The 12,031-nt window shown below is 40.2% G+C and overlaps 1 protein-coding gene across 1 annotated transcript in view; it reads right to left on the bottom strand.

Moving 5' to 3' along the window:
• Positions 1-12,031, bottom strand: part of Kif5c (kinesin family member 5C) — a 151,415-nt gene that overhangs the window by 75,417 nt on the left and 63,967 nt on the right. Inside the window, exons 4-8 of the mRNA XM_005315817.5 lie at positions 11,804-11,908; positions 7,216-7,264; positions 6,889-6,944; positions 5,636-5,723; positions 2,079-2,203 (exon numbers count right to left, since the gene is read on the bottom strand). Coding sequence (XP_005315874.1) covers positions 2,079-2,203; positions 5,636-5,723; positions 6,889-6,944; positions 7,216-7,264; positions 11,804-11,908 — 423 coding nt within the window. The remainder of the gene's footprint in view (positions 1-2,078; positions 2,204-5,635; positions 5,724-6,888; positions 6,945-7,215; positions 7,265-11,803; positions 11,909-12,031) is intronic.

The following is a 12,031-nucleotide window of genomic DNA, read 5'->3' as shown; positions in this document are numbered from 1 at the left end:
ATCTAGAGCCCCAGCGAAAGGGACAGTGGGGGAAATGTAAATTATGAGCCATCAATTCAGGTAAAGGACCAACAGGTAATGGGGAGGTTGTCCCAACTCTGTTCCTTCCCAGCTTATTTCCATAGCAAAGAAAGGAAAATAAACAATATCCAAAGAGCAATGCCCATCAGAGAGGCATAAATAGTCAAGAAGGGGTGCATTACATTGTAAATTTGTCCTTTTTTTCCCCCCTCTGCAGCCAGAAGCCCCATGCACAGTGCCTCCTCTGCTGTGTTATTGCTGGTAATTTCGTATTTACAGCATTGGCTCTGTGTAGAGAGCCATTTATAGAGGCTGCAAAAAAAGAGGACTCGACATGATTCATGTCTCTGTTGCCTGCACAAACGGTGCAGGGTGAGCAGCTGCTCTCTAAAGGAAAGAAGAGAAATAATTTTAAACTGCACAAAGATGGGTGTCAATTACAATAAAGGAGAAGCCCCTAAGATACAGGTGGATGCATATTCATTCAAATAGGAGAGATTCTCATCTGTCTTGGGATTGTGGGTATGGACACCTCTGCTTACAGACAGATCAACTGTGTACCTGGTGGGTCACAAATGATAACAGCCTACTCACAGGATGGATTTTAAGGTGCTTTTGTATTTGAGTATCTTAACTCCATGAAATACACAAAGCAGGTACTATTTATCACCTTCCTTTACAGACAAGGAAACTGAGCTCCAGAGATGCTAAACTGCCAGCCTCAGGAAGAAAGCCATTTAGAGGAGCTGAGAGCTAAAATGCAGAGTTCTGTTCTACAAGTTCACACCACCAGTCATGGGGACACATTTAAGGCAAAGAGAAATGGATGTGAACAAAAGAAACTATACGAAGGACACTTTAAAACATCTCATAAATATCATTAGCAATAAGCACCAACAGTGTGCAGAGACCAGCCTCCCCTCAGATCGGCCAGCTACTAGTAGGCAGTTTTCAGGAGTATTTAGGCCCTAAACACTCATCTCTGCACTCAGCGAGAGTGAAGGGACCACTCCGCTCTTAGTCTGGACTCATAGCTGGCATTGCAGTCATGTCATGGTCAGTCTAGAACTGCACCATTACTCCATGGTGGTGAATATCTGCTTGACCAAATTACCAGCCCACACCAGTAAATTTTCAGATTCTAACCAGGAACTTCTAGATGGTTTTATGCACACTGTTTTATAAATGCAAATGAAAGGGCGACCGAAGCACCCATGACTTACATGGCTGTTAGTTACCATTACTGGGAATACAGGAACTCTGTGGTGTATGCAGCAAGTGGGGGTCAACTGTCCAATTAGGGAGAGTGACCACACCTCCAGACTTGTCCTAATGTGGACCACCAGCTGATGTCACTGATGATGGGGGAAAGGCATTGTGCACTTGGACTGGCTCTGTGACGCTGCCCAAGGGGGTCTGGGAAGCTCACAGGCTAGAGATTCTGGCTAGATTCAGGTTTCAAAAGCTGGAGAGTAGCCCTGGGAGGCTTAAGATCAGGGAACAGAGGGCAAGACAGGATCCGTGGCTAAGACTGACAACAGCCTCATAACCTGAAGGAGCCAAAGCCACCCATGTCAGATACTCAGTCAAGACCACTGCCAGGAGAACCAGGGGACACAGGGACAGGTCTAGGGTCTAGATCTCCTATCAGCCAATGAAACATGCAGAGGCAGGGCTGCCACCTTCAAGGCCTGTTTGAGTCTGGCTCCTCCAGGGGATCTTTCCTGTCCTCAGGCATTCCAGTCCCTCCCACATCTGTGCAGCCGCCTTTTGGCCAGGCTAAGTTCAGATCAACACTTGTCAGTGTCATCATCAGGGCCTAACAGGCACGAATCAGAGAGCATGCAATGTACCTGTCTGTGATACAAACAGGAAACTTCAGGAACGGAAAGGAAAGAGCAGGAAAACAAAGGTTGAATTTAATAACACCTTGGCGCAACACTGGAAACTTTAAAAGCTCTTTAAAACCAGGGAATACAGAGGCACAGAAATTATACTATTGCACACTGAAGCAAATGACGGAGAATTACAGATAATACAAATAAAGAAGCAATTACCTTTTCGCTCCCAGCCAAATCAACCAAATAAAGCTTCCCACTGAGTTTTTTTTCAGTCTCTACATTCTCTTGTTTAATATTAATCAGGAAGATACTGTGACTTCTAGAGCTGTGTTCATTCATGTCTGAAAAGGAAAATAGTTTACTGCTCTCCAAAGAACTCATGAACATAGGTAGCAAACCCATGCCTAACCGACTCCACGTCTTTGAAGTGAATCCAGACAATTTTAAAAATCATCTCAGACCGCAGTTTCACCTACAAACAAGGCTCATTTTAGAAATGGAAGATTTTAAATGTTTTCAACTAGCAAAGAAATTAATCTTAAAAATTTTGATAAGCAGTTTGAAAGAACAGATCTTCCAGCTCTGCTGGAAGCCCCTGTCCTCCAACATCCTCCTCACCTGACTCTCCAAGAAGCTCACAGCCTCCTCCCCCAGCTCACTCTAAATCCCTCAGACTTAGTACCTGATGTATTCTGCCTTGGTCATGTGTGTAAGCCTGGTCTTATCGGGAATATCATAAGCTGTCTTAAGGAGGGATTAGGACTTTCTTAAGGAAGGATTAAGACACACACTCCTATAACCCATGCTAAGTGCACAGAAGGTCTCCAAGATTAAATATGCCTCATTAGGATGGGGCACTGGAAATAAAAAGCTGTTCCGCCCCTGGTCTTTGTCCACCAAGCATCACAGAGACCCCAGCAGCTGATTCATTCAAACCTCACCAGCAATCATTTCTCAAAAGCATCTAACCAGATTATATGTGAAAAACCCTGAATATCCCATTTTCAAAAATGCCATAAATAATAAATTTAGCAATATTGCATGAAACAAAATCAACAAGCAAAAATCAGGTGTATTTCTATATACTTAAGAGCGAAAAATCACAAAGGAAATTAAGAAAAAAAAGACAAAATTAAAAAAAAAAAACAGGTAAAGTGCTTAAGAACAAAATTAACCAAGAAAATAAAAGATTTAACCTGCAAACTAAAAACTATTGCTAAAAAGATATTAAAGACACCAACAAATGAAAACACATTCCATATTCATTGTTAAAAGATTTAATATTTTTAAGATGTCATACTTCCCAAAGCAATCTACAGATTCAATACAATTTATATATATATGGGTGAGAAGGTACTGGGGTTTGAACTCAGGGAGGGCCCCGACCACTAAGCCACATCTCCAGTTCTATTTTGTATATTATTTAGAGACAGGATCTCACTGAGTTGCTTAGTTCCTCACTTTTGCTGAGGCTGGCTTTGAACTTGTAATCTTCCTGCCTCAGCCTCCTGATCACAGGTGTGTACTGCCACACCCAACTCAATAATATTTTTATAGAAATAGAAAAATGTGCCCTCAAATTCACATGGAATCTCAAGAGATCCTAAAATACCAAAATAATTTTGAAAACTAAGAACAAAGTTGGAAGTTTCACACTTATGATTTTCAGAAGTCACTACAAAGCTATAATAACTAAAATAATGTAAGGCCTGGTGTGGTGGCACAGGCCTGGCATCTCTAACATTCAGGAAGCTGAGGCAGGAGGACTGCCTGATCCCAGGAGCTGGAGGACAGCCCCAGCAATACAGTGAGACATTCCCACAAAAAAAGAAAACAACAACAGCTGGCACAGTGGTACATGCCTGTAATCCCAGCAGCTCAGGAGGCTGAGGCAGGAGGATTCTGAATTCAATGCCAGCCTCAGCAATTCAGCAAGACCCTAAGCAACTCAGTGAGACCCTGTTTCTAAATTTTAAAAAGTACAAAAAAGGGCTTGGGATGTTTCTCAGTGGTTAGGCACCCCTTGGTTCAATCCCCGGTACCAAAAAAAAGAAAAAGAAAACAACAATGAGGTGCTAGCATAAAAACAGACACATAGACCAATGAAAGAGAATGGAGAGCTCAGGGAGAAATCCTTGTTGATATAATCAAAATAATTTTTGACAAGATGTCAAGACCATTCAATGGCGGAAGGACAATCTTTTCAACAAATGAGGTTGGAAAAACTGGATATACACACCAAAAAAAAAAAAAAAAGATTCGCACCCTTGATTTTATATAAAAATTAACATAAAAAGGATCAAAGATCTAAATGTAAAAGTTAAAACTAAGAAACTCTTAGAAGAAAACAAAAGTGAAAAGCTTCATAGCATCTGACTTGAAAATGATTTCTTGGCTCTGACACCAAAAGCACAAGCAATGAAAGGGAAAAATACATTCATTGCACTTCTCTGAAATTAAAATGTTTTGCACATCAAGGGACACTATCAACAGAGTGAAAGGCAATCCATAAAATTCGAGAGAATATTTGCAAAACATGTATCTGACAAGAGCTGGATATCCAGAACATATAGAGAACTCCAAAAAGTCAATAACAACAATATAATTTTTTTTAATGGTAGAGAACTTGAATAAGCATTTCTCAAAGAAGATACACAAACTAGACAATAAGCATATGAAATGGTGCTCAACATCACAAATCATTAGGGATATGCAAATCAAAACCACAAAGGATACCAGCTGACACCCATCTGCATAGCTAATACCCCCAGAGAGAGAAAATAACCAGTGTTGATGAGGATGTGCAGAAACTGAAACCCTTGTGCACTGCTGGTGAGACTGTAAAAGGTGCCCCTGCTAGGGAAAACCGTACTGTGGTGACTGAAGAACAACAAGTAGAATTGCCAGAGGATCCAGCAATTAATTCTACTTCTGGGTAAACAGCCAAAGGAAATCAGGAAGTCTGACAAGTATTTGTATATCCATGTTTATTGTAGCATTATTCACGGCAGCCAAAAGGTGGAAGCAACCTAGAGTCCATTGATGAATAAATGAATAAATAAAATGTGGCATGCAATGGGAGATTAGTCACTCTTAAAAAGGACCCATGCTATAGTATGGAGAGCCCTTGCAGACATTATGCTAAGTGAAATCAGCCAGTCACAAAAAGTGAAATACTGCAGGAATACACTTGCATGAGATACCTTATATGAAATATTTTGTCATGAGACAAAGTAGAACAGTGGCTGGGGGAAAGGGGAACTGAAGATAGTATTTAATGGATACAGATGAAAGACTTCTGGATATGGATGATGGACACAACATGAATGCCCTTAATATCACAGAATTGTACACTTAAAATGATTAAAAAAAAAAAACTTGACAGAATGATAATAGTAAAGTTCTGAACCAGCAGTTCTGAACCAGGGACCAAAATGGGTTGTCAGGTATGCCATGAACAGCTTATGAAGTAGGGAATAATTTCTTTCAGGTACATGTATGTTTGAAGCAGGAAGTGGAGTTTGATCTACACTGCTTACAAGTCTAGGCTCACCTATTAAATTTGCCACCTATTCAAATATCATCTGATACCGTGTTGGTATAGAGAAAAGGTGAGAATTACAGTTCTGGATCACACAATCAAAGAAACTTGGGTATAAGAGACTTCCAAAGCCTAAAAGCTCTCCTGTTGCCTTACCCTGCTTTCCTGCATCTGCATCTCATCACCACCCACCATGTCCCTCATCACAGGAAGGAAACCACGTGGTGCTTACTTGTCACTGCCACATGCCGGTTGGCTTTGCCTTCGTCTATCACATCCATGACCTCCTCGGGGCTCGACACAAACCTCTCTGTGCAGCCCTGCAAGGGAGTCGGAAGCAAGTCGGTTGGTCATTGGAGAGTCAAAAAGCAACAATATTTTGAAGCAGCTAAACACACTTTCCCATTTCTTTTTAGAGGTACAGATAAATAGAAAAGCTGCAATGTGGATCCAACAACTTCTCCTTGCCTAGGGCTTGAATTCTACATTAAAGAGAAGTGTGAGCAAACCCTGGGAAACCTAGGAGAAACCATAAAAGAAATGCTGGATTCTCCCAGGTTTTTGAGTACATACTCATATTCAATAGCAGTATTTTCAGGAGACAAAACAAAAGAAAAAAATGGATGAGAAGAAATGCATGAAGTACAATGTTGCCTTCCATCTTTATTTATTTACCATTTTAGCCATCAAGAGACACTTTGAAGTTCTACACATAATGCTATGATGGATTTCTGAGTACAAAGTATCAACTATTGCGCTTAAAGCTGAAACCTTTTTTTCATCCTGCAGTACCAGGAATGGAACCCAGGGGCGCTCTTCTACTGAGCTATAACCCCAGATCCTTTTTTTTTTTTTTTTTTTTTTTACACAAGGTCTAGCTAAGTTGCCCAGGCTGGCCTTGAACTTGTGATTCTCCTGCCTCAACCTCTTCAAATGAAAACGATGCTGGGTGCAGTACTTCATGCCTATAAACCCAGAGATTCAGGAAGCTGAGGCAGGAGGATTGCAAGTTCAAAACCATCCTCAGAAACTAAGACCCTGTCACAGAATAAAAAATTAAAAATGTTGGGGATGCAGCTCAGTGGTAGAGCACTTCTGGTTCAACCTTCAGGACCACAAAATAAATACACATATAAATAAATAGATATTTTTTAATGTGAATAAAATTAAATAATTTCTAAATAATACTAATTTACATAAAAAGAGCTGGGGTGTAGGTCAGTAGTAAAGCATGTATGCTTAGAATAGTCATGTGAGGTCTTGAGTTTGATTCCCAGAACAAAAGAAGATGATAATGATTTATATAAAAGAAAGATACAATTAAAGAAATCAAATACTGGTTTTTTCAAAACCAAAGAATATAAGAAATGTGATTAAATAACTATATAGCTTTTATAGATAATATTCTGGACATCTTGTATAATAATTATTTCAACAGAGCCTGGACAGAAATCAACCACACCACCCATAAAGTGTTCCTCATACCTTTACATACGGGACTCTGTTTTTATCTTCATGAACAGCCAAGTTGGTCTTGGACACTATAGAGATGATAATGATGACATGCGAAGAAGAAAATAAAAGTTAAAGACCCTCTATTGGAAAAAAATAGAAATTGTTGCAGAAGATAGGCAAATCTAATCTTTTTGCAATTTGCAAGTTGAAGCTGTATCTATGAAAAAGCATATAGCCTGAAGGCAAGACAAGATCTCTATAAATTTTCATCAGTTCCTCAAGCGGAAGTGCTGTAAATCGTTTCAACTCCTGGACTTAAGTTAAACAGCAAATAAAGACAAGCATTCAGTTACTCACCATCAAGTAAGTCCCTTATCTTGTCCAAGTAGATCTCGAAATAGGAAACCTGGTTAAAAATAAATTGAATTTGGAATAGAAATTCCACACTATATTTCAAAAACATCATTATTAGAAGTCATAAAAGCTTCTGTTGTGCATGGCTAAGAAGAGTAAGAGGAGATGCCAAAGGCACCTCTGCTAAGTGTGAATGGTCTCCCTCCCCACACATGGCAGATCCCTTGGTTTCCTCTGGTGTCAGTCACACCATGTGCCAGAAGCCACTTACGGGAGGATTCCAGGCTGTACCTTAGACGAGCACCAAGCAAACTTCTATGTATAACAACAGCCAGGATGGAAAACATTCTCTGCAAGTGACTTTTAAAAATTAGTAGGCCTCAGCTTATTGCATGATACTGACAACCTCATCAGACTCCGCGAGAGCACAGGGAAGGACATGGGCAAGGAACTTGGAAGTACAAGAGTCCAAAAGGCAACTGGGAGAGAGCTAGTGATGGCCAGGTATGGAGTCTAGGAAAGATCTGGACAAAATGTGGTTGAATAAAAGTGGATTAGAAGCTGGGCATGGTAGCACACGCCTGTAATCCCAGCTACTCGGAGGACTGAGGCAGGAGGATCACAAATTCAAGGTCAGTCTGGGTACTTTAGCAAGGCCCTGTTTGAAAATAAAAAGGTGTAAGGTCCTGAGTTTAATCTACAGCAACACACACACACACACACACACACACACACACACACACGTGAAAGGAAGAGAAGGAAGCCTTCCAGATAATCAATCTCAAATCTTAGCCCAAGAGTCACTTACATCAGCATCACCTACAGAATTTGTTTAAATTGCAGAGCCCTGAAGTCCTACTGAATTAGAATCTCACAGAGACTACACAAGGGCCTAGGAGTCAGCTTCTAAATTCCCCAGGAGATACTTTGCTAGCTGATGTTTAAGAACTCTATAAACTAAATATGTGGTCTTGGGCATTTAATTCACAGGCAGCCAAGACCCTGGGCCTTCCTTTTCCCATCTGTCACAAAGCCATTAGACCTTATGATGTCAAAAATTCCCCCTAGGAGTCTATACTCTGTTTACATCTGACTTCTGCCTCTCAGATGATTTTTTTCTCCTCCATGTTCATAAGTGTTTTTGAAATCTAAACAGGGAAATAACCAAAAAGAAAATACAGTCATACACCCTAGAATGAACTGTGTTTACAACAGTGGTCCCATCAGATTATATTACCTCCTGACATCATACCTTCCTGAGTTTGTGTAAATTTACTCTGTAATGCTCACAGAATAACAACATCCCCTAATGGAATAAAAACATTGCCTAACGACTCATCTCTCAAAATACATTCTGTCATTAAGCTCTCATGACTATAGCTATAGAGTTGTAAAGCGAGGCTGTGATGAGCAGGTGAGCCTTCACCCCCATGTCCCAGCTCGGGACCAGTCCTGCCTCTACCTCAGGGAACATGAAGACTCCCTACCTGATCCAAGTCCCTACCCCAACTCAGCCCTAACTTATCATCTTTCATGTGCCTCAGTCTGGAACCATCTAACTTCCCAGTTACTGGGGAGACTTGGGGTTCTGGCTTTGAACCTTGAAACCTTTAGCTGAGCCTGCTCTCCTGGTTGTCTGTATCCCTAATAATATCCGACTACCTAAACATCTTTGCAACCCCCCACGCCCCACCCCATCACTCCATCTGTCATGGACACACAAGTGGTTTTGCTTACTTTTTGGCAGTACTGGGGATTGAACCCAGGGCCTGTACCACTGACCTCCACTCCTGCCTCTCACTCCTGACACACTCCTGCAGCCCTAATTCTTAGGCCTGTTTGGCCTCCAATCCCAAAATGTCTCTAATCCAGACCCTTCTGGCAGCCAGCTCCACGCTGGTGCCAACCCATGCTACTTATTTCAGAATTATTCGATTTCCATTAAGATTTTCTGTTATCTCTGAGATCTTAAACATGTGGCATTATATCCATAGATTATAGAGAATATTAATTACATCTAAAAAGCAGTCACAAATTAGATACTGTCAAATCTGACAATTAGAATCCTACTTACATTTAATAAAAGTAGAAGCAGAATTCTGGTTTATTAATTTCTGCTTTTGGTGGGGTGGGGGGGAGGTTCTAATGTTGTTATCTTGTCATTTCTAAAATTTTGTGAGACCAGGCAGAAAGAAAATAGGCATTGTTTGGCATTGAGCAAGAACATGTTCAGAAATCATGTTTAAAACATCTGTGGGATTCATTTCAAGGAATAGATTTTCAATTTTGCCTTGATCTGATCAGCCCTCTTTCTTTGGATTTAGTCTGTCAATACTAAGTTCAAAATACAGAGCAGTCAGCTGCTAACTTATCTACTAATAATTATTACTTATGAAATAAGAAACATAACTGGTAATGCAAAAAAAGGAACCTGAACTATAAAATTCAGCTATAGAGACTTAGTGTTGTTCCTCTCCCCCTACCCACTCCTTCATGCCAGGGCTGTTTTTATCTTAATAAGATTCTAACACAAGACACTATTTCCAGGGCAGTAATTGGTTTAACATCTTATTCCAGGATTATCACATAAGAACTCTGCAGTAGTTTAAGGTATTTAAATGCAAACAGTCTTAGAAAAGCACTAAGCTTTTAAATCTTGATCCCATCAAAGCAACAAGCTTCTGTATCCTTAGATATACCAAAGCTTGGGCAAGAAGGAGAAGCAGGCTTTAGTCAACAAATGGAACTATAAGGAAAAGTGATTTGTTGGATGTCATTTATAATTGGGCAAACAGTTGTTGCCTTCTTTTCATGTAATTTTGGAAAGGTATAGAGCAGACATAAGGGACCAAGTTTAATATAACAGATAAGGTACTGCAGGTGGAGTTGGTCCATTCTAGGGTTATTCTTTCCTTGGACCATCTAACTTTTGCATATTTGAGCTTCAGTTTCCTTATCTCTAATAAGCTCTTAGGTCCAGTGCACCAAGTCTCAGCCTTCAGGAAAATCTCTCAGCTGACCCGATGGGCTCCATGGCTTCTTAAAACTGCTTCTTCTTGTTGGGCACGGTGGTGCCTACCTGTAACCCTAGTGGCTCACGAGGTTGAGGCAGGAGGATCATAAGTTCAAAGCTAGCCTTAGCAATTTTAAGGCTCTAAAGCAACTTAGAGAGACCATGTCCCAAAATTAAAAATAAAATAAAGAGATGTATAAAATAAAGGGATGTAGCTCAGTGGTTAAGCGTCTCTGGGTTCAATCCTCTGGTACCAAATTAAAAAATGCTGCTCCTTCTCCTCCCCTTCCTCTTAACCCGGTCTCTAGTAATAGGGATGGAAACCCAGAAACCATGTGCATCCTGGACACAGCTAATCATAGCAAGAGATTGGTACATAGCAAGAGATTGGCTACTCTAGCCTTGGCCAATGAGCCCCTTCCCAGTGGAATGTGGAACTGTAATAAGAGCATGCGGAAAAGGAGCTACCACATTGCCCACTCCCTCCCCAACAAAGACAGAAAGATGGTCTGGGAATAACAGAAAGAAAAATATCAGGGACTGTCATAGGTTATGAAGTCACTTCTGAGAGTGATGAAATGTTCTGGAACTAGATAAGGATCATGACTGTACAATTTTAGATTGTGCATTGTGAAAGGATAAAATATATATATATATATAATATATATATATATATACACACACACACATATATGAATTATATCTCATTTTTAAAAGTGAAAAAAAAAAGAAAGAAAGAAAAGCAGAGCTTGGATTTCCTGCCCTCCAAAGCCCCTACTCCATGCAGATCCTTAATCTTGTAATGATTTTCTCAATTTGCTTAAATAAGTAGCCTTCAGTAATCTGCAAACAAAACAGGTCTAATACCCCAATACCAAATTTCATGTATTAACACCTATAATAAGAGAATACAAATCTCCCTTTCAAATCAAAGTTAAGTCAAGCAGAGGTTCTGGTTTAAAACAAAAATAAAGAGGAAGAAAAAAAGGAAGAGGAAAATCCTTTCTCCAATATATCCCAGAGTATGCTCCTAAAACACTAGCCTGTCACACCCTAAGGGGGTAAATGTGTCCACAGGAATATGTAGCATAGCACATTTCTCCTTTGCAGAGAGGGATTTCCCAACAACACATTTAAACTCACGATAAATTTGACAATATTCAACAAATCATTTTTCCAGCTTATGTTGTCATATAACCCTTTACTGTGGTAACCCACCTATTAATAAACAAGTGGTTATATTCCAAGGAACACACTTTGGGGAATGCTCTTCAATACCAAACAGACATATTTCAGTTCCATCTCCAGGAATCCTCAGGTTAAGGGCAGAATTCAGACAACCATCAAGATGATTCTATTCCAAAGAGGACTTTTACTTTCATTACCTCGGTATTTCAAGCAAACCATCCAGATGGCTAAGTACAGGCCTATGTCTTTAAATAATAAATAGAGCTGTGCTTTCACCAGAGTGTCATTTGAAATAGATAAGTTCATCTTTTACATCTAAATAATAGGGAGACTGAGAAACACGATTTTGGGGCCAGTGCCTTCTTTTGGTACTGCATCTGTAGCACTTACCTTGATGTGAAACTCCAGGTTCTCATCCATGGAATAAATGTGGTCAAAGATATCATGTGCAATCCTCGGGATGATCCCCATGAGTTGAGGGTCATGCAGCTTTCCCTGGTGGGTGGAATATACAAACACGGGCAGTTAAAAGAGTGCTGGGAAATATGTGCTAGAAAGAAGGGCTCATCCTGGGTTTCTTCAGCAGAACTCCATGGAGAAGACAGCACCCACACCTAA

The sequence above is a fragment of the Ictidomys tridecemlineatus genome, chromosome 7, assembly GCF_052094955.1.
Source record: "Ictidomys tridecemlineatus isolate mIctTri1 chromosome 7, mIctTri1.hap1, whole genome shotgun sequence".
Lineage (NCBI taxonomy): Eukaryota > Metazoa > Chordata > Mammalia > Rodentia > Sciuridae > Ictidomys > Ictidomys tridecemlineatus.
This window is presented reverse-complemented; position numbering and strand designations above follow the sequence as displayed.